The 23,883-nt window shown below is 44.5% G+C and overlaps 1 protein-coding gene across 1 annotated transcript in view; it reads left to right on the top strand.

The window, feature by feature from the left end:
- tmem244 (transmembrane protein 244) overlaps positions 1-17,887 on the top strand; it is a 99,885-nt gene extending 81,998 nt beyond the window's left edge. Inside the window, exon 6 of the mRNA XM_078541291.1 lies at positions 17,646-17,887. Within this exon, the coding sequence (XP_078397417.1) occupies positions 17,646-17,740 (95 nt within the window). The 3' untranslated portion in view covers positions 17,741-17,887. The remainder of the gene's footprint in view (positions 1-17,645) is intronic.
- Positions 17,888-23,883: the final 5,996 nt, after the last annotated feature.

Here is a 23,883-nt window from a genome sequence, read left to right on the forward strand (position 1 = left end):
ACCTTAGAAGACTCCTGCTGAGTGGCAGGAGGATCTTCTGTCGCCGCGGCACTGGACGAGGACTGCCTCAGGATAAGGGGCCAATCGTTTAGGGCTGAGATGAGGAGAAAATACCTCACTCAAAGGGTTGTGAATGTAAGGAATTCTCTACCCCAGAGGGTTGTGGATGCTCCATCACTGAATACATTTAAGGCTGGGATAGACAGTGTTTGGTCTTACAGGGAATTAAGGGATATGGGTAGCGGGCAGGAAAATGGAGCTGAAGCCCAGATAAGCCATGATCAGATTGAATGACAGAGCAGGTTAGACAGGCTGTATGGTCTCGATATATTACCTCGACTACAGCTCCTCACATCCCGCTTCCTGTAAGGACTCCATCCCATTCTCTCAGTTTCTTCACCTCCGTCGCATCTGTTCTGATGATGCTACCTTCAAAAACAGTTCCTCTGACATGTCCTCCTTCCTTAACCAAGGTTTTCCACCCACGGTCGTGGACAGGGCCCACAACCGTGTCCAGCCCATCTCCCGCGCATCCGCCCTCACACCTTCTCCTCCCTCCCAGAAACATGATAGGGTCCCCCTTGTCCTCACTTATCACCCCACCAGCCTCCGCATTCAAAGGATCATCCTCCGCCATTTCCGCCAACTCCAGCATGATGCCACCACCAAACACATCTTCCCTTCACCCCCCCGGCGGCATTCCGTAGGGATCATTCCCTCCGGGACACCCTGGTCCACTCCTCCATCACCCCCTACTCCTCAACCCCCACCTACGGCACCTCCCCATGCATACGCAAAATATGCAACACCTGCCCCTTCACTTCCTCTCTCCTCACTGTCCAAGGGCCCAAACACTCTTTTCAAGTGAAGCAGCATTTCACTTGCATTTCCCCCAACTGAGTCTACTGCATTCGTTGCTCCCAATGCGGTTTCCTCTACATTGGAGAGACCAAACGCAGACTGGGCGACCGCTTTGCAGAACACCTTCGGTCTGTCCGCAAGAATGACGCAGACCTCCCTGTCGCTTGCCATTTTAACACTCCACCCTGCTCTCTTGCCCACATGTGTATCCTTGGCTTGCTGCATTGTTCCAGTGAAGCTCAACGCAAACTGGAGGAACAGCACCTCATCTTCTGACTAGGCACTTTACAGCCTTCCGGGCTGAATATTGAGTTCAACAACTTTAGATCTTGAACTCCCTCCTCCGTCCCCACCTCCTTTCCGTTTCTTCCCCCTCCCTCTTGTTTTTTCCAATAATTTATATAGATTTTTCTTTTCCCACCTATTTCCATTATTTTTAAATCTATACCTTTTATGCCCTTTTAGTCTTATTTCACCCCACCCCCACTACAGCTATCTGTACCTTGCGTGTCCTGCTATCCATTCTTAATTAGCACATTCTTTTAGATAATATCACCACCTTCAACACCATCTTTATTCTTTTGTCTGTGACATCTTTTGGTTATCTGCTCCTATCACTGCTTGCTTGTCCCTACAACGCACCCCCCCCCCACCCCCACCCCCACCTTAAACCAGCTTATATTTCACCCCTCTCCTATTTTTACTTAGTTCTGTTGAAGGGTCATGAGGACTCGAAATGTCAACTTTGTTCTTCTCCGCCGATGCTGCCAGACCTGCTGAGTTTTTCCAGGTATTTCTGTTTTTGTTTTGGATTTCCAGCATCCGCAGTTTTTTGTTTTTATATATATATATAGGCTGCATGGTCTACTCCTGCTCCTATTTCTTGTGTCCTTGTATTACCTTTTCACAAAGTTTACAATAGTTTTTGAAACTGTAAACAAAAGATCAGAACACAGGTCACTTTCTGTTAAATTATGTTGTGGCCTTTGGAAAAAATGTGTTTATGCTTTTTAGATACTGTTTCGTTTAGGTTAATATAGCAGAGTCAGATAAAAATATGGTTGAGGTAATTGTTGAATTCTCAGGGGAAGAATATGACCTTTAACTCTAAGTGCCTTCAGTTTAGAATTTATATTTCTGAGCAAAAATAGAATTACAAGGCATCCTAATAGGCACCAAAGAAGTCATTTGATGTGACAGTTTATTAGTGACTACAAGTCAACGCATGAGATGCCAGATATAACACAAGTATTAAAACCATATGACAGGAAAACATGATGGCCACGAAATTCAGCACCTTAGTGTACATTTTTTTGGCGCTACAAGGGCATTTTGGGTCTGAAATGGCATCTGCTGTGCACATGCGCAAACCTCTGATGTGAGCTACATCAAATGCCATTTTGGTGATGGTGTCAGCACCCTTGCAGTAAGGGTCTGCTGAGGGTATGAAGAGTATGCAGATCATGACGTCAATCATTGCATACTGCTGAACTGATACCATCACTGTCATTTTGGAGGTCAACACTCAAGCTAATGCCCTTTCTTCAACACACGCTGCCAAACACCTGTTCAGCAGCAGGAAGGATACTCACCTGTACTGTTTAAAGGAAACATCAGCGACTTACAGGTTGGTTGTAGAAGCGTTTGCTGGTTCCCAAAGTTATTTAAAATTGCTGAAGTCTATAGGTGTGGCACATGCTGAGGGATTCTTTTCTGACTTAGATTCTGTACAAACCATCTGCTCTGAGACATGGGTGCAGTAGTTTGCATTCACCTTGGTCTACAGCATGGCAGGAAGGATGAGCAGATGTGAAACAGAGCAGGAAAAGCTGCTGGAAAAGAGAGGGGGGAAGTGGAGGGGTTGAAAGGCTCTCAGCAATCGCACACAGGGTATTCAGGGAGCAATTATCTTACCTGACTTCCACAGTTTGCCATCCAATATAGTCTCAGTGATACCCCTGAGAAAATGTATCCCATGGGAGCTGAATACATTTCCTCCTCTCTTGACAGAGAGAAGCAGGCAGAGAGAACACATGACTTCGCAAGGATTGGAGTCTTCTCTATGATACAGGCACCATTGACTACATGCACATTGCTTTGTGGGTACCACACATTAACACTGAGATGTACCACAACTGAAAGGAATTCCACTTCTATAACATCCAGCTGGTGTGTGACTATACATAATATATCATGCAGGTCAATGCCCAGTATCCTCGCAGTAGTTATGATGCCTCCATTCTGCAATAGTCCGCCGTATCATCTGCATTTGAGATCCCACAGAAAATCAGGGGGCAGCTACTGAGCAACAAGGTTTATTCTTTGAGGTCAAGGTTCGTGACTTCAGTGTGCAACTTACATACAGAATGAAACCCATACTGTCACACAAAATGTGATAGAGCAGAGCATTGGGGTCCTAAAGCAACACTCCTGCTGCTTGAACCACTCTGAAGGAGCCCTGCAGTATCTGACAGAGCTCATGTCAAGATTTCTGGTGCTCTACTGCATGCTGCACAACTTCATCATCATGAGGCACAGCCCTTGCCACCAAATATATGGCAACTAGCTGAGCTGCAGGAGGAGCAGGAGGAAGAGGAACGGAGGAGGAAACCATCCCCTTTCTAGACAGTAATGTAAAAGCAAAATACTACTGAAGCTGCAAATCTAAATTCAAACAAAACATGATGGCAATACTCAGCAGACCAGGTAGCATCAATGGAGAGAGAAGCAGAGTTATTGTTCAGGTCCCTGTTCTGGTGAAGGGTCACAGACCTGAAATGTTAATTTTGTTTTTCTCTCCAAAGGTGCTGCCAGACCTTCATCAGCCATCAGACATTGCATTATGATTGGATCCACAAGTGTGCTAATGGAGTTGGGCACCACTTCCATTCTGCAAAGGATGGTCTCTAAGCTCTGGCAACACCCTGTGCCAAGTTAGTGCCAGACTCCTCCCTGACATTGCACACAGGCTTTCTGGCAGGCCTGGAAATGCACTAAGCATTCCATTGTACATGCTCATCAGTCTTCTTCTTTAGCCTATCCTATCAAAGTGCTCATTTGAGTCCTCTGCGGCAAAACTTATGCACAACCTCACCCTTCAGCAAGCCTGCACTACTTTTGTCCCTGTCTGCAAGCCACTTGTACCCATTGTCTCATCACAATCCCATCTCTAAGCTATCCTCTAAATTATGCAGGGGCCGGGATTTTCCATGGTTGCCGACGTCGGGTGTTTTGTTGCGTGAACGGACAATATGGCGAGAAGGCCAAAAATCAGTTTCACGACATTGTGAAACTAGTTTGTAATGTCCGCTCCGCCCACTAATGCCGCACTCCCCGGCATCAGACATCGGGAAGCTCAATGTAATACATCAGCATATCATTATAAAGCCAGCCTGCCGGACTCTTACCACCGCCAGCCCCCCTCCCCTGCTGGATCATCTGCCCATGTCGACAGGAAAATACAACAGCATATATAAGGCATGCACTTGGTGGGCTGCACTTTGCTCGGGACTTCAAGGTTTGTTTGCCGACCTTGCTTCGGTCAGCACTCGCAGTCATCAGTGCCAGGCTTCACAGACAGCACCACATCACTTTTAGGGGGGCTCAAGGCAGGTCTCTACCTACCAGATCAGCCAAAAGTGGGTGGCTTTTCAATGGTTGCAGGGCAAGGTCTTGCTTGGGGAAGGGGGAGAAGTGGTCTCAGGCAAGGGAAGAGGCTGCAGGATGAGACCTGTACTGGGGAAGGCGGGTATCTCAGGTTGTGTGTGGGGGCACATTTTGATCTTTGCAAGTGGCCTCAAGATGGTGAGGGCTGAGGAGGCAGTCTCCAGATGGACATGTGAGTGGTATGTGTGAGAGAATGGGTGGTGATGTCCCTTGAGCTGGCAGTGGGTGAGATAGCAGTGAATGTGCGATGGGCTTGAGTGTGTGAGTTTAGAGTTATGAGATGGTTGTCATACTCTGGCTGTATGCCATCCTCTATCTGCACTGGGTGGCCAACCTGTTCTGTGCTGCATTGGCACTGATCACCATTGCCATCGCCTACCAAGCCGGAGTGGTAATGTAGCTGCCCCTCCTGCGGCCAGAGTGGGCCTCCACGGCATCCAAAAGGCACTCAAGGGCTGCAGTCTTCTTGCCTTTCGGGACCATGTCTTCTTTGCTACAGTCTGGGCTGGAAGCACTGAGCAGGACTGTACTTTAAATGTGGTGCCTGGCATGATGAAGCGGCGAGGTGATGGCACGATGCATGAATGAGAGCCTGCCCATCATGGAAGCTGCATGTTTCCTGGGAATGTATAAGTAATGTGGCAGGTTTAGACTGATACGCTATCGAGGTCAGAGGTAAAACATTGTTTTACCCTCCTACTACTGCACTTAGTACAAATCTGGGACGATTCTGCTCAGGGTCTCAGAATCTGATCAAGTGACTGCGACCATGAGAGTGAATGATGGTGTTTTTTTCTTTATCACTGTCTTCCTGAGCTCCCACCTTGTGCTTTACCAATTCTGCCTGGCCGGAATTCCAGATCTCGTGTATCTGAAAGAAAAAAGGCACAATCATAGGGCTGTGCGAGGGGAGGGAGGGAAACTTGTTTCCACCATCTGCAGCTTGTATAGTAGAAGAGATAGTGGGATGAGGGAGAAGTGGGATGTGAGAAGGAAGATTGGGCATGAGAATACCATTATCTTCAATAGTTTCAGCCTTTTCATTGCCCACAGTCTCAGCAATGGCTTGAGCTGTGAGTAATGCCAAGTGGGTGAGCGTGAGGTGATGTTATCAATGTTAAGAAGGAGTCGTGATAGATGGAGATTGTTGTAGTTGAGTGGTGGAAACATGGTGTATTGAGAAGTGTGTGGGACTAGTGGTGCAGTTGGTAAGATATGGCATTTGAAGATGCATTCACTGACCTTGATCACTCCTGTGACATCACTGAACCTTTTTGCAGCACTGCACCCAAGTCCTTGGGGCTTGACTGTTGGCATTGAATACCACAGCTATCTGCTCCCACTGACTTTGCATTTTTTACCTAGAGGAGCTCCTGGCCCCATGTGGTCTTGTCCTCCCCAACTCTGCACCCAGAGCCAAAGAGCCTCCGAGTCCATTCTCTCCTGTGTTGCACTATAACCTTCTTCTTCTTGCTCAGACTCTCTTCTACAAATATTTCCAGCATCTGCTCCAGCCAGAATGCACCTCTCCTTTAAGTACTTGACATGCTATCTAATGGAAAGCCATGCTGAGAGTTAATCGTGCATCACAATCCCTTTTTTCACGATCTATCAAATTTTGGCCCCAGTATATATCTAAGGTAATAAACTGTGTCATTTGATAAGCCATTTTCCAAGATGTTAAAATTTCTTTTAACTATTCTATACTAATAACTAGCATTTTGCTTTATTTTAGGCCTCGCCTTTTTATTAGACCTTTCTGAAAAATACCTCAAATAATGCGGATGGTCAACCTGCATTCAGACTTTCTGATGCCATAATAAAACCAGGCACTAATAAACATACAAGAGTGCTTAAATGGCTCGTCTTTTATTTTTCTTGCATTCTAGCGGAAACATCTTTGGCCTCTCGTGCATTCCTATAACAGCATGACTGAGGTTTGTAATTCACTGGGTGAACAGCTGAGGGCATGAAATCTGCTTTACAGCATTCACTGAGGCTAAAACAACATTGTGCTGAAGGATCCTGTTATAGTTTAATTGGGGTATTTCTCTGAACATGTACTTACTCTGGACAGTATTATGTGTCCCTTATGTAATCCTATCAGAATGGATTTCCTCTAACTACCCATGCCTAATTATCAGACCTGAAATCAGTGTTTAGTTGATGGCTGCCATTATATCCTTAATATATTTTTTTAAAAACTGATGTTTATGCACACGTTCTGGCTGCACCACTTGACTTCCTGGTGTCATGTTTTTATCACACTTTTTCAGTCAATACTTTTCCATTATAAATTAATTTATCAACACTTATAAAGCTTTTATACTTATGCGACTTGCCAGACTTTTAATTATACCTCTAAGTAGTGGTGACAATGTAACACTTCTGCCTCCTGTTGTCCAACACTCATGGCAGTGGTGTCACTTACTACTTTCCATTGCTGAATTTCTATTTTCTTGCTGTTGCCACTCATGTTCTCCTTTCTACTGGACCAAAACATGGCTGGATGCCCCACTTCATGAAGAGGTAGCTCTTCTTCCTTAATATTGACAAGCCTCAGTGGGGAGGAAGGTTAGTGGGGATTGAGGGTGTTACGTTGAAAAATATTTACCAGTCAATTGACTTAATGCTTTTAATAGTTGTAGCAGTTAGAAATATTCACTACACTATATAAAATAGTTTACCCTGAACTGGCAAAAAATCCAGGGGGATATGAGAACAAATTTCTTAATATAGCAAGTTGTTATGATCTGGATTGCACTGCCTGGGAGGGTGATAGAAGCAGATTCAATAGTAATAGGGAATTGAATAAATATTTGAATCAGAGAAATTTGCTGGACTATGGGGAAAGAAGTAGGGAAGCGGAACTAATTGGGTAGCTTTGTCAAGGAACGAGCATAGACATAATGGTCTCCTGTGCTGCACGATTTAATGATTCCTTGAACTCTAGAATTTGGGAAAAATAAAAGGCAGCTTTAAATTGTACTGTGTTAAAGTAAAAATATTGTTGTTAGAACTTATTGTGGTATTGCTCAGTTCAATAAATTTTTTCTGAATATGCTGGGGAATTTTGAATTGCTATCTAAATTAAGGCACCTTCTCATGGGCAATTAGGGATGGGCAATAAATGCTGGCTGAGCCAACGACAGCCACATCCCATAAACCAATAAAAAAAAATTGCTCTCTGCGGGGAATAAAACTTGATGGGCCCCACTGCTTAGTTTCCTTGGGTGATTGTTTCTAATGTATAGAATACAAGACTGGTGGGAGGATGTTTAAATATACAAACTGAGGTCCAACAGCAATTTTGGGAACTTGCATGAGAAAATGTGTGTAACATCTGAAGTGCATGTTAAGTCCCAATTTTTCCAGATGTGGAGCAGCTAGTGGTCCTTAATCGGACAACTGAAGGATGGGCAGACAAAGTAAGTGTTAGTGCTTTTTAAGTTTAATGTGGGGCTATAAGGGGCTTTTATTGCTGCTCCTGGCCTCATGATAATCTACCGACACACTGCTAGCCTGTCCTGTGCCCTATCCCCCAACACCCCAGGATCTGCTGTCCACTCCCTAAACAGTCTCCCTACATGTGCAGAAACTAATTGATTTTCCAAGGCTGGCGAGTGGAAACAAATGACAGAATTTTCCATGCTCGCTGGCATCAGGCGTGATGGCGGGCATGAATGGACAACATGGCAGGAAGGCCAAAAATCAGTTTCATGCCGTCGCGAAACATGTTTGCAACTGTTCACTTCACCCGTCAATGGCAGGGCTGTGTTTCCCGCCGCCAGGTGTTGGGAACCTCATTATAATACATCTGCATATCATTATAAGCCCAGCTCACTGGAATCAGCCTCCTCAGCACCCCCACCACTGGATCATCCAACGCCGACGTATTTCATTACAGCATTTATAAGGCATGCACCTGGTGGGCTGCACTTCAGGGGGAACTCAGAGGTGACTGCACACTAACGTTGTGCAGCACATGCAAGAGTTGCCTGTTGGACCTCAAGTTTTTTAAAATTTATTCAGTGGATGTGGGCATCGTTGGCTAGGACAGCATTTATTGCCCATTCCTAATTGCCCTTGAGAAGGTGGCAGTGAGCTGCCTTCTTGAACCGCTGCAGTCCATGTGGTGTAGGTACACCCACAGTGTTGTTAGGGAGGGAGTTCCAGGATTTTGACCCAGCGACAGAGAAGGAACAGCGATATATTTCCAAGTCAGGATGGTGAGTGGCTTGGAGGAGGATTCTAGTGGTGGTGTTCCCATGTGCCTGCTGCCCTGGTTCTTCTAGATGGTAGAGATCATGGTTTTGGAAGGTGCTGTCCAAGGAGCCTTGGTGAGTTTCTGCAGTAGATGATAAATACTGCTGCCACTGTTTGTTGGGGTGGAGGAAGTGAATGTTTGTGGAAGGGGTGCCAATCAAGCAGGTTGCTTTATCCTGGATGGTGTTAAGCTTCTTGTATATTGTTGGAGCTGCAATCATCCAGGCAAGTGGAGAGTATTCCATCACACTCCTGACTTGCGCCTTGTAGAATATGGACAGACTTTGCGGACTCAGGAGGTGAGTTACTCACCGCAGGATTCCTAGCCTCTGACCTCCTCTTGTAGCCTCTGTATTTATATGGCTAGTCCAGTTCAGTTTCTGGTCAATGGATGTTGATCGTGGGAGATTCAGCTATGGTAATGTCGTTGAATGTCGAGGGGCAATGGCTAGATTCTCTCTTCTTGGAGATGGTCATTGTCTGGTACTTGTGTGGCAGACAAATTACTTGCCACTTGTCAGCCCAAGTCTGGATAATGTCCAGGTTTTCTGCATTTGGAAATGGACTGCTGCAGTATCTGAGGGTTCGCAAATGGTACTGAACATCGTGCAATCATCAGCGAACATGGTTGGGCCTAGGACACTAGCCTGAGGATCTCCTGAAGTGATGTCTTGGAACTGAGATGGTTAACCTCCAGCAATCACAACCAGCACATGAATGGTCCAGATCCTCACCAGCCAGCTGGGTGGCTCTTTTTCAAAGTCCGTGAGCACCTTGATTTCAGACATTCCTCCACCAGTCTGCCACCTCTCCCATTTGTTGTGTGCCAGCTTGTCCTACATGAATAGAGATGGAGAGAGTGTAAGCAGGATGCATGTCAGGCCAGATGATAAGTATGCCTAGCATATGTGGGTGGTGTGTGATCCCATGGATGGGATAAGGCCAATGAAGGTGTGTGTGAGAGAGCAAATGGTGATGTCCCTTGAATTGGCAGCGAGTGAGAGCCCTGTGGATGTGTGATGGGTTTGTGAGTGTGTGATTGAGAGTGATGAGAAGAGTGACTTACCCTGGCGGAACGGAAGAGATCATTCATTTGCACTGGGTGGCTGTCTCTTTTGTAGGTCTTTGGCACTGACCACTGCTGCCACCACCTCCCAAGCCAGATTGGTTATGTTGCTGCCCCTTCTGCAGCCAGAGTGGGGATAGAGGACATCACGGCGGGCTTCCTCGGTGTCCAAAAGACGTTCCAGGGATGCGTCACTGAATCGGGGTGGCCTGCAGTTTTCTTGCCTTTCAGGGCCATGTCTTCTGTGCAGCAGTCCTGGGCTGGAAACACAGAGGTGTGCGCGCGGCTGTACTTTAAATATGGCGCCCGGCGTGAGGAAGCAGCGAGGTGATGGCAAATGAGAGCACACCCACCATCGAAATGGCCGGTTTCCTGGGAATGCATGATTAATGAGGCAGGTTTGGGATGATACGGTATGAAAAGCTACTACACAGTGCAATTCTGGATGATACCGCCAAAAGTGTCTGTTTGACACCCATAACGAATTGGTGAAATTTAAACAAGGCCTGAATCTTAACCTGATTTGTTCCTCCCCATCATGGCCTTGGTTAGGGGTTGTGGATGCAGCATTGAAATGAGCACATTTTGGAATCCAACCAAATAATCTCACATATTCCCTGCCAGAAATAGGACGCTGCTATTGGGGCTCAATTGTAACCCTCTGCTCTACTCAAAATGTCCACATTTAGAACAAAAATTATTTTATTATTTCTAACAGTGAATCTCCAGAAAGTGCTTGTTTAATTTATTCTGTTATCAATTACATCAAGGGGTAGCATGGCATAGGGAGAAGGATATTTTCACAGGATCAAAATACAAGCACATGGAAACATAGAAAATAGGAGCTGGGGTAAGTCATTCAGCCCTTCAAGTCCGCTCCGACACTCAATATGACCATGTCTGATGTTTTGTTTCTTAAGCTCTACTTCTAATTTTTGTGTAGTTTAGTAAATTCCAATCTTTCTGTTTTAAATTATATCCTCAGCTGGTTCTTTTTAACTCCTGATATTCACTTTTAGCCCCAGTCTCTGTGTTTGTGGATTTCTTTAACTTTTAGTCTGACTAGTTTTACTACCTATCCCCAGTACTTTTGGATTCTGTTTTTAGTGGAATTCTGGAGTCTCTGTTTTTAACCATCTCTCTGATATTTCCTTTTAAGTTCTGCTCCCTGTATTTCTGTTTCTTTTATCTTGCCCCTAGTCTGGCATTCCCACTTTCAGTGTGTGCAATTTCCCAATTCCACTCCTGGGGCAGGGTTTTGAGGTCGTCGAGTGGGCATGGCGGGCAGGCCCGGGAGCAGCCGGGAAATGGTCCACCACCCGCGATCGGCCCCCGACTGTGATTTCACGCTGGTGGGCCAATTAAGGCCTGCCCGGCGTGAAACGTGGCTCCGCACTGGCCGGGAAGGTGCAGGCGGGGGCAGGGGCCTGTCGGCCGCCAGGTCCAATGGCGACCCAGCGGCCGGTTTAAAACCAGCCCAGGCAGCCCCTGGAAGGCTGCCACGGAAGGACGTGTGTTCAGCGTTCCCAAAGGAGTCGAGCGCGGCTGGACAAGGCAGGCGGTAGGACAGGTTGGGTGGACACTTGGCCCCCTGCTTTTCCAATGAGTGCCTCGTCGTCTTCCTGGAGGACGCAGCTGCCAGGGGGGGACACCTTTGTCCCCAGAGATGGGAGGTGGAGACCACCGCACCTCATAAGTAGGGCATGGGAGGAGGTGGCAGCAATAGTGAGCAGCCATGACGTGGTGCGGTGCTCCTGGGTGCTGTGCCTGAAGCGCTTCAATGACCTGCTGCACTCAGGAAGGGTGAGTACCATGTTGGCATGGGCCAGTGTGCAGAAGTGTTTAGCTGTCCCCCCGTGGAGCTCAGGGGTGCTAGATTCTGAGTGCCAACTGTCAATGACGCCAGGGCTAGCCAAGGCGGTGTGCCCTGTGAGGCGTTTGTCAGATGGTGTTGGCCAGGCTGCAATGGTGCTGCAGGTAGAGAGTGGACTAATCAATGCTCCTCTGTTCTTACAGGAGAAGATAAGCCATAACCAAGCAGAGAGGCCACGTACAGGCGGAGGGCAGCCCAAACTCCTGGTGCTCAGCAGGTTCGAGCAAGACATCCTGGAGCTCGAGAACCGGCACGCTCCACATGCAACCAGGCGTAGAGAGGCAGGGGTGCCAAACAAATGTAAGAGTGCAGTGCACACAGGTGAAAGTTTCGGAATATGCAACAATTCTGGTGTAATGTCTTCATTGATGTGAGTTGCGAACCTGAAGTCCCCATTGATCATTGAGAGACGATGGCACCGTGATGCAGATCTCCATTGTCTCACCAGGGAGCCTGGCATGCACAGTGACAGTGTGATGACTTTAATTAATAACATGTACTTGTTCTCCCTTTTAGGTTCGCCAGCAGGTGTTCACTCTGTGGACCTCGATGGGCCACCCCTGATGCTGGAGGACCATTGGGCTTCTGTTGCGTCACACCCACTCTCTGAAGCAGGCACCAGCACAGATATCAGCACCTCGGTGGGCATTAGTTCAGCGACTAGTATCTCGGTGCACATTGGTGAGGGCACTTCACACTCGTTTGAGGTGCAGGCGGAGGTAGAGAGTGCCCATGACGCCAGCAGTCAGAGGACTGCTAGAGACCAGGGCGATACTCAGTCGAAGGCTGACGATGAGCCTCTGGAGTCTCCAATAGGCAGCAGATGCTGGATGTCCTGCGTGGTGTGTGGGACGATCTGGTGGAGATCCATGAAGGTCTACATGCCATGGTCTCCGTTATGGTGGAGTCCAGGCAGAGCATCAGCACTGCATTGACTCTCATGGCCAAGTGCACTGCATCCTCCATGAGAGATTGGCGACTCTCATGGAGAGGCAGCTCAAGGGACAGAAAGAGGGGTTCCTGGGGTTGTGCTCAGACCTGTAAGCCCTTGCACAGGCACTGAGCTCAGGTGGTCAGTGCCAGTGTGGGAGATGGATAAGACACAGAGTATCCAAGCTAGGTGCCCGTCCATCAATGGTGAGCAGGGAGGTCCCAGCAACCTCAAATTGGCGCACGAGCTGCTTGTCGTCTCTACGGGCTCCTCTCAGGGCACTCCAGATGATGGCAGCAGCTCCTATGTCCCTCTCCCAGCGACTGTCACATCTGATGAGGTTGCAACGACTGAGGAGATGCCAGCCGTGGCACAGGTCACTCCCTCCCAGGCAGGGCCAGCACAGGCTCCACTGGCCAGAGGACGACCGCTAAGGTCATCAAGGCACCAGAGTCAGCAGGCTGCCTTCAATGCCAGTGCCAGCAAGGTGGGGTGATGCGGGGGTTGTGGGGCGGGGGGGCACCAAGATGTAGCATTCGCAAGCATAAGTTTAAGGCACCATGAGCACAAGAGGGACAAGTCACGGATGATTTTATGTTAATTTAAGTTTACTTTATCTATACTGGTCTGGGAATGAAGACCAGAGAAGTTTATGTAAATAGTTTGGAATTGTCAAAATGAGATAAATTGTGTTTTTGTCATCATGGCCTGACTATGCTTCACCTTTTTATATCATTGGTGCAGAGTACACCAGTATGTCATGCTGGACATAAGTGGCTCTGAACTTTATTGCACAGGCACTAAGTGTTCTTTGTGTTCAAATGAAAGGGTCATTTCAGACATCCAGGAAGGAGGGGGCAGCCCTGGCATGGAGTTGAAGCTGATCTTTGGTATCCTAGCTGAAGGAGCGTTGGATCAAGGCGTCCCTGCCTCCCTGGAAGTTACTGAGGTCTGCCTCCACGTCCTCAGTGTTCTCCTCACCGTGCTCCTCTTCTGACTCACTACTGGACACGTCCTCTGTGGCCTGTGCAGCTGTGTCAAGATCCTCTTCTTCCAGTGGGTCTCCCTTTGCCAGTGCCAGGTTGTGGAGAGCACAGTATACAACCACTATCAGTGACAGCTGTTCTTGGGCTGTTATTGTAGTGCACCCCCTAAATGGTCCAGGCATCGGAAGCACATCTGGAGAAGACCTATGGTTCTCTCTATCACCTCCGTTGTGGAGGCGTGGCTCATTTTATAACACTTCGCTGCCTCTGTTCTTGGGTGGCAGAGAGCTGTCATGAGCCACCTATTCAACGGACAAACGGATAAACCCAGCAGCCATCCATCCAGCCGGGCTGGAGCACTGAAGAGCCCCGGCACCTGGGAGTGTCTGAGGATGTAGGCGTCGTGGGAGCTGCCAGGGTACCTTGCACAGACTTGTAGAATCTGCATCCTGTGATCACACACTATCTGCACGTTCATAGAGTGGAATCCCTTCCTGTTGACGAAGGCTCTCGGCTGACCCGCTGGCGCCTTGATGGCCACATGTGTGCAGCTGATGGCACCTTGGGTGCGAGGGAACCCAACAATTGCTGTAAAGCCTCTGGCTCGCTCAACCTGGCTGGCCTCATTTGTGTGGTAAAGAATAAAGTTTAATACTCACCAGAACAGAGCTTCTGTCACCAACTTGATGCAACTCCCGGCTGACTGGGAGAGCCCACTGAGCACTGGAAAGAGCCAGAGGCATAGAAGTTGAGGGCACTATGACTTTCAGAACCACTGGCATAGGGTGTCCACCCACACAGTCGGAGCTGATCTCAGGCCCAATCATCGGACAAATGGAGGTCATGGTCTCCCGTGAGAGGTGGAGCCTCCTTCAGCATTGCACCTTGGACATATTGAGAAACCTGCATCATCGCCTGTAAACTTTGGCAGCAGGATAGTGGCATCTTCTGCGGCCCCTTCAGCCTTGGACTTCCTGCTGATCCTGCGCCCCTTGTGCCTGCGCCTTTCCTCCCACAGGTCCCTCCACTGGAAGCTTCATTGGGACACCTGGCCTCCTCTCCCTTCTGCCCCTCTCTTCCTCCTCAGAGGAGGTGCCACCAGTGGAGACCACAATCACGATTACCAGGGCAATGGAAACCTATCTGATACCTGGAAGGATCCACATGGTCTGAATCCTCCAGAGGCCTTGCAGATACCCTGGAGTCCTGGAATGAAGCCTGGAAATACTAAGAATGAAGCCCTGAACAGAGATGAAACTGCCAAGTACCAATAATTCACCAACATCAAGCTATCTACCAAACTCCTCACTCACACTGGCAATGCTGCTGAGCCTTTTTATCCCACCCTTGGATGAGGTATTTGAAAATGTCGGCTGGCTGCCTGCCCGTTTTACGCGTGTGACAAGTGCAAAATTGCATGGGCAATGAAAAATCATCGTCAATTGGACTGTTAGTCCTTTAAGTAGCCTGTTAATTAATGGCGGGCGCAGGTCCGGCACCCGTTCACGCCCACCGAGCGAAATATCATGTGATGATGTCAGGACGCTTGCCCGACATCAACGTCTGCTGTTTTTCGCCCGATCAGACACGCGCCCACCCGCAGGATGTAAAATTCTGCCCCTGGTGTTTCTTTTTAATAGCTACTCCTGTCCTTTATGTCCCTAGCCTGTTTTAGGTATTTTCCACACTATAAAACCTTCTGAGATTTCCTGTCCTCAATTTTTATAATTACGCATTTAATTTTTTATCATTTCTCACTACATTTTCACTCAGCATTCTCTTCATTGTAATCACCCGAGTTAGGGAGTTACCTTTTCCTACCATCTTCTATGATTTGCTAACTCCAAATTCTATGAAATCCCTTAAATTTCTTTGCGAATTTTCAACACATCCTGTCACTCGGGCTTTACCATCCATTTAGCACCACAACCTTTTCCGCACTAGCTACCACTGACCTCTCTACAGCCCATCTGTTTCCTCTCCTAATGTTTCTTACCTCCCCAGCACTTGAGCACAACTCTAAAACCTACCTCTTAAACCATCACATATCTAATACGACATTAGCCCTTTGACTAACAGAGAACCTAATATACAAATCTTAAATTCTATTAATGCTTTTAATACATCAGTTTTGTATAAAATATGATATGCAAATTACATTCAGTGTTTTATACCCAGAATAGAAATATATTCAATTAGGTTTTTAAGAAATATATGCCCATATTCCAGACTAATTTTCAACTTGCTACTTGGGCATAAAGCCGGTGTTTTCTAGTCCTTTATGGCTTTCATTTCAATTCCAGTTCTATTCCTACATCTATAAATACATTTTATAGTACAATTTATATGTTTTACATTTTTTCTTGCTTCTACTCCATGCCTCTACTACTGGATGAAACCTTATTTGCCATGATATTCAAAATTGAAATTGTAGTTCATTATAGTTCTTTTCAATATTTCTTTATTGACTTACAATAACCCATTTTCCATTGAAACAGTCAAAGCTACTGTCCTTGTCAAACACTTATCATCTGACTTCCCATTTGCAATACCACAAGAGATCAACAAGAAATATATTAAAAATCACACATCTACAAACAGTTCCTGTCATTTTTTCCATTATAAATTTCCATGTCCACGTTCATACTAGAAATAATTCAAGTAAACATGTGGCATTATAATTACACTATCCCGCCTGTGAAAATGTTGCAGTGCCAATCCTGCCAGTAGGATGTAATTACAGCATAGTAGGTTTACATAGGCAGTTCCCATTGTAAATAGGCACCTATAGATTTGCAATGGAAATATAGAAAGAAGGACAGAATGAATGACTTTGAGATGGTGACATGTGTGTGCCGATGGGTTTTGTTGTTGGATGTTAATATAATTGTAAACATGCACGATGGCAGGAATTACAGTTCTTTCTGTTGAGCAAATGTAATGAGAGATTTGGAGAATCTTTTGCTGGTGTCTCTGAAACAGATGTACAAGTCGCCTTATTTTTGTTATATTTCACATATGACAATAGATTTCATTAGTACTGATCACATGATTGCAAAAATCAGAGTAAAAAGATGATTGACAAGCTAACTAGTTAAAGTAATGCCTCTGGACTAGGGGAGAGGAAGAAAGGGAGGGAAATAACCTGTAGGATGAAAACAATAGCCCACAGTTGCACAAGCTGGGAGGGGCATCCACACACCACCCACAGCCACATACTGGTGCCAAACTGTTTCATATGCAATGAGTATTCACAATATAAGATTTGAGCTCTGTGAAATATATCATGAGATGCCATAACTTAATGCTCATTTTAGGGGAGGAAATCTGTCATCCTTACCTGGTCTGGCATACATGTGACTCCAGACACACAGCAATGACTCTTACCTGCCCTCTGAATTGGCCTACCAAGCCTATCAGTTCAAGGGCAATTAGCGGTGGGCAACAAATGCTGATCTTGCCAGCAACACCCACATCCCATGAAAGAATAATTAAAACTAAAATGGTTGCAACAAATAATTAAAAACACACTAAACTTCTAGAACATTGTATCTAATTATAATCTGAAGAATTTCAATTAGAAGATATGTTGTAAAGTGCTCTAGGAAATGTAACCAAATTTATTTTAATTAACATCAGTTTAAAATGCCCATGGGTTTCCTGAGTTATTAGGTAATTAGAATTTTGTTCCTGCTTATACCATGTAATGGCACAACTTTGTAAAAGTCTGATCACTTGACAGGGTATTTCTTCATCCAATCAAGGAAAAAGATTTCCCTATGTGATTTTCATGAAACAAGCTTACAAAGAATCACTTCATAATTATTGCACTCACAGGTAATCCCCTCTCCATCCAGACTATTGGAATAAAAAAAAAAAATCAAAGGTCATTTTGAATCTAGAAATGAGGATGTCTGTCTGCTGGACCAAAATCTGATTATGTTTCAATGTCTGTTTTGGTGTACATGTTCTAAGTCTTCTATTATTTCCAACTAGGTTGTGCTTTGTTAATAATGATCTGCAGTGGACACCTTCTTGTGCATTTTGCATTCCAAGATAACCTCATCTATCCACTTCTGGATGACTTTTGAGCAGAGAAGACCCTTTACGCAAGAGCTGCACTGTTGAATTGTTGCTGTGTTTTCCCTCTAAGATTGGACTGGGTTGGAATTTCACTGCACCACATTTGGTGCTTTTGGCTAACATAAAAATGTAAGAATGAGAAAAGGCCATTTAAATGAAGCAGATCACTCTGCCCTCTGGATGCAGATCAAAACATTAAAAAGTACTTTCTATCCAGAGCTATTGCGATAGATTTACAATATATCAACTGGATGTAAACTGGCACAGGGGCCTGCCATCTGTTATAGAAACCAACCAATTCTCATTTCATGAGAAATGAATATTGGACAGCTCCTATAACAATCGATTGATCCACAATGGCAGTCTTTTACTGGGTGGTAAATTGTAAATCTATCACAATCTCTGTACTCTTTCCTTAATCAGAAGTTAATTCCATGGAGTGAGTATTGCTGCACTAGGTGGCAGCTTATTCCACAAGTTGACAAACTCTGTGTAAAAAGAAGGTTCTTATTTATTCTGGATTGGTCAAATAGCATTTTTCAGTTTATTACACTATCCTCTGATTTTGTGTCTGCTGATTGTGCACAAAATACCTTTCTACATCTTATCAGTTGCCTTTAATATTTTTTAAAAGTTGGATCATATCCCTTAACCTTGTGCTTTTTCTTATGCATAGACAAAAGGCAAGGTTGTGCTTAGGCTGTGCCTTACACTACAACTGTACAACTATAACTGTTTCTTTACAGGGAATCTAACCTATGCAGCGGGTTATGTTACATTGAATGACAGTGGCGTGACTGATGAGAAAAATTATTTTAGAAATTGTGAACTTCAAGTAGATTTCTCATCTGATGAGGAGACAAGAAAATGAATTGACATTTATATTCAACAATTATTGAGAGAAATTTTCACTTTGGGCGTGGGCAGTAATTTGTTGTTGATTGACTCTCCGTTATACTTCCTACTCAATCTTCCTTTCCATTAAAATATTTTTCAGTATTGCCAGGAAAATGCTGATGTAATCAGGCGTTGCAAGCTGCTGGCTGGTCTATGTTTGCAACAAAAGCACTGGCCCTCTCTTGACAGCATTTGGAGGTTAAATATCTCAAAAGAGTTTAATTTTAATATCTTGGATGATGCTATACTGTACTGCAGATGTTTCATATTATAAACCTAGAGGAATTGAATAGCTTATATACAAAACAACTACAGTTAACCTATTTATGTTGTCTTGCTTCACAAAAATCACAAGAAACCATTGAACAAAAGGGAATAGTGTTCAATTTAAAAATATTTTTGTTTTGCTCCAGGTCCACAAGACCGATTGAAATGTTATTGTAAAAAAATTGTTTAGAAACTAATATTTGTAATCAAACCACAAAACTCTCAAAGTTCAGAAGAAAAATCAAGCTTGAAAAATAATAGCAAGTTGTATAGTTACATACATGTTTACAGAGTGTAATATTGTAATAAAATACCAGTGTGAGAAATAAATCTGACTGATCAATTGTAGAATGTGTTACAAATATGAAGTTTAAAAGCTTGTTAAGTTTTGGGGCTGTCTCTTTAATTTAAGGTAAAATGGAGGAATGAAAGAGTCATGTGACCTACTCTGAATTCTGTGCAACAAAAAATCCTGTGTGGCTTGGTTGCTATGGGAACAAGTGGGATCCAAGTCAAGAGATTGTTGAGGAAGATGTGAAGTTCTCACACCCGTGGACAATGATAACAGCAGCTGTGCTGACTGTGGGTAGACTATTAGTCTCAAAATCTCACTAGGAGGTGTTAGGAATGTCAAGTTTTATAAATGGTTATACTTTGAACTGTCTGTGTAATTCCAAGATAGCATGGAGTTGGATAGGTGGGGAATAGCTAATTAGTATTTCAAACTAGATACAAGGCCCATGTGATTCATGTTGCCATGGAAATGGGCTTTGGGAAGGAAGAGCCAATAGCAAACCATTGTAGTATCGGATTACATAGTTACTAAGATATCTCTGAAGCTCAGGCATAAGTCAGTTTGCAAGAACCTGAGAAACATAGAGCAGGAGACAGAGCCAGCTAGTCCTACATCTTAAAGCATAGAAGATGCTGACCCTATTGTTCACCACACTGAAAACATTTGGGAGCTTGTGCTTAGATTGAAGAGACCAAATTCATGAGGATTTAAAGGAGGCTGGAAGACTTGCCTTGCTTGGGCTAGAGGGAAGGAATCTCCAGTGTAACTCTCATAATGAAAGTCAGTTCCAGGACTTAAAGTTCCCTAGCTGGGAAAGCAAAAAGGAAACAAGCCATCAGGAACAGAGAATAGCTTTGGACTGGTTCCAGGAGAATGAAGTGTCTGCTTAAGGGGCAATGTAAAGTATAACCATAGCAGGACAACTTCGGCCATGCCTATAAGTTGCCTACAAAATGATGTTTAGTCAATATTCTTTTAGTTTGTTTGTTACAGTAAAAGTTTTAAAACTTGAAATCTTGTCCTGTGATTCTTTCAGTCAGTCACTTTTAAAGTTATCAGTCTCTACAGAGATCGTAACAGCTGACTGGTATTAAACTTAAATAATCCAATTATTTGAGGTTTGTATTGCTTGTGTTTCTTCCTTAAATCTGATGGATAACAGCAGGATGAATATTGCATGAACATGTCTGCTCTTTGTCATCTGTCATTTTGAGATGTAAAATTCCTCTTTTGTGTTCAGCTTTTGAGGCTGAAACATCAGGAAAGTTTGCTTTCTGACTGCAGTCCCAAACAACCACTGGATTCAGCCTATAACACAACAAACACATCATTAACATACATTATGATCTCAATTTCATTTGAAGTAACTTCCACTTTGATTGACGAACATACATATGTACCATAGCAAAAACCTACCACATCCAAATTATTCAAAACTGTGCCTTAAAACTGCTTTATAGTTAAGTATAGTCTGGTCCACATTTAGGTGTTTTTAACAGGGATCTGTCTTAATTCCCCCGCATTCACTGCTCAGAGCTCAGTCCTGAGTATTGGTCAATGTAACAATTTGAAGCATCGGCAGCACTCATGGATTAAAATGAGTCATAAAACTTGCACATCTGAGAGGGCTGTTGCCTTGGACACACTTTACAATGTCCTCAGGTTGTGAAAGATATATAAATAATTAACTTTAATCCTTGAATAATTACTTTTCAATGTAGAGAGTTTGTGAAGACAACCATTTGAATCACATGTATGATTCAACTACCTCTTGATGGTTGAATAATATAGCAACACCCCAACACGTGAGAAAAGTTATTGTTCATGGAATAAAAGGGACGGTAGCATTGTGGATACAAAATTGGCTGAAAAATAGGAAGCAGAGAGTAATGGTCAATGGATATTTTTCGGGCTGGAGGAAGGTTTGTAGTGGTGTTCCTCAGGGATCGGTATTGAGACCCTTTCTTTTCCTGATATATATTAATGATCTAGATCTTGGTGTGCAGGGGACAATTTCAACGTTTGCGGATGATACGAAGCTTGGGAGTGTTGTGAACTGTGAGGAGGATGGTGTGGAACTTCAAAAGGACATAGACAAGTTGGTGGAGTGGGCAGATAGGCGGCAGATGAAGTTCAATGCAGAGAAGTGTGAGGTGATGCATTTTGGTAGGAAGAACATGGACAGGCAATATAAAATAAGGGGCAAAAATTTTGAAGGGGGTGCAGGAGCAGAAAGACTTGGGTGTATATGTGCATTGATCATTGAAGGTGGCAGGACAGGGGAGAATGTAGTTAATAAAGCATATAGTATCCTGGGTTTTATTAATAGGGGCATAGAGTACAGGAGCGTGGAGGTTATGCTGAATTTATATAAGACACTTGTTAGACCTCGGCTGAAATATTGTGCATAGTTCTGGGAACCATATTACAGGAAGGATGTGAACACACTGAGAGAGTGCAGACGAGGTTTACAAGAGTGGTTCCAGGGATGAGAATCTTCAGTTATGAGGATAGTTTGGAGAGGTTGGGACTGTTCTCCTTAGAGAGAAGAAGGCTAAAAGGAGATTTGATAGAGATGTTCAAAATCATGAGGGAGCTGGACAGAGTGGATAGGGAGAAGCAGTTCCCACTCATAAAAGGATCAAGAATGAGAGGGCACAGGTTTAAAGTGATTTGCAAAAGAAGCAAGCGTGACGTGAGAAAAAAACTTTTTCACACAACGAGTAGTTCAGATCTGGAATGCACTGCCTTTAAGTGTGGTGGAGGCAGATTCAATCGAGGCATTCAAGAGAGCATTGGATGATTATTTGAATGGAAACAATGGCCAAGGGTCTGGGAGAAAGGCAAGGCAATAGAACTAGGTCATAATTCTCATTTGGAGAGCCAGTGCAGACACGATGGGTTGAATGGTCTCCTTCTGTGCCGTTAAGATTCTGTGATTCTGTAATAACACTTTTGTCAGTTTGAACAAGGGATGGTTTCACTGTTTAATTTTGTGAGGTTCAAACATTGCAGGTAAAGCCATAAAATATGCTCATTCTAATTTTGAACTAGAGATTGAAGCAAGCACACGAACGTTTGTGTCATCAAAGTGCACAGACTGCCTTGCTTCAAGAAGAAGGCTCATCACCAACTTCTTAGGGCTCTAGAGGTGGAAAATAAATATGCAGCTTGTCAGTGATGCCGATATCTTGAGAATTAAATTTTAAAAATAAAATCATTCAGCTTGTTATCCTTGATTTAGTTAAAAATTCTTTTATTTGCATCTATTATTTACAGAACACACATAAAAATTTTGCCTTAGGGTACGTATTACATTGCCTGCAATGTGCTATTAGATCTCTGTTCTTTGGGCATTGTACACACTGACAGCATTTCCTTCTGTCCTCATACTATAATGCAAGATTAGCTCATTAAAATAAATAGTCATATTCTGTCTGTAAATGTTTGATGTGCTGGAAGCACTACTGGGTCACATAAGCTGATTATCGTGCCACAACAACTCTTAAAGGGCTGTGGTTTACACCTAAAGATCTCCTGCAGTTAAAAGGGGGAAAAGACTGCAGTTAGATTGGAGACAAACTGTTGCACTCAGTCACTTTGGGATCTTGTGCAGGATGTATCGCAGAGGCGAAAAAGGTGATTTTTTTTCAAAGAAAGGAAGGGGAAGGTGGAGGTGGTGGCGTAGTGGTATTTTCACTGGATGAGGCCCAGTGTAATGCTCGGTGACCCGGGTTTGAATCCCACCATTATTTTTAAATGTATTTCCATCCATTGTTTTATCTCTACCTTTTAGCCTTTTTCGATCCCTCCCCCCAACCCCACCCCCATTAGAGCTATCTGTACCTTGCTCGTCCTGCTTTCTACCCTTAATGTCACCTATTAGCACATTTCTTAGCTAATATCACCACCGTCAACACCTCTTTGCCCTTATGTCTATGACATCTTTTGGCAATCTCCACCTATCACTGGCCCTCTATCCAGCTCTACCTGTCCCACCCCCACCCTCCACCCCCCTTGAACCAGGTTATATTTCACCTCTTTTCTATTTTTCCGTAGTTCTGTTGAAGAGTCATACGGACTCGAAACGTTAATTGTGTTCCTCTCCACAGATGCTGTCAGACCTGGTGAGTTTTTCCAGGTATTTTTATTTTTATTTTTGTTTTTGCACAGAAATATGGTGTGGTTGACTCTTAAATGGCCTAGCAAGGCACCAAAAAAAGCCTAAAAGGAGTGAAACCAGACAGACCACCTGGCATCAACCCAGGCACTGGAAACAACAAAGACAAACTCAGCCCTGTCGACCCTGCAAAGCCCCCCTTACTAATATCTAGTGCCAAATTGGGAGAGCTGTTTCACAGATGAGTCAAGCAACAGCCTGATATTGTCATACTCATGGGCAGAATTTTTACCTTGGCAGGTGGGTGCGCGCCCAACCTGCTCTAGCATAAAATCATGCGCGTTGATGTCAGGCAAGCGTCCTGAAGTCAACACGCAGTTACGCGATATTTCAGTCAGCAGGCACGTGTGGGAATTGGCAGCGCACTGCCGACAATTAAAAGGTCTATTAAGGCTATTAAAAGAATAATTAACTTAAATTTTTCGCTGCCCAACCAACCTTACGGTTGGCGGGCAGACGAAAAGGCCAAGCAACCTTTGCACTTTTTAGGAACTCTCATCCACGGGCGGGAT

The sequence above is a fragment of the Cetorhinus maximus genome, chromosome 5, assembly GCF_964194155.1.
Source record: "Cetorhinus maximus chromosome 5, sCetMax3.hap1.1, whole genome shotgun sequence".
Classification (NCBI taxonomy): domain Eukaryota; kingdom Metazoa; phylum Chordata; class Chondrichthyes; order Lamniformes; family Cetorhinidae; genus Cetorhinus; species Cetorhinus maximus.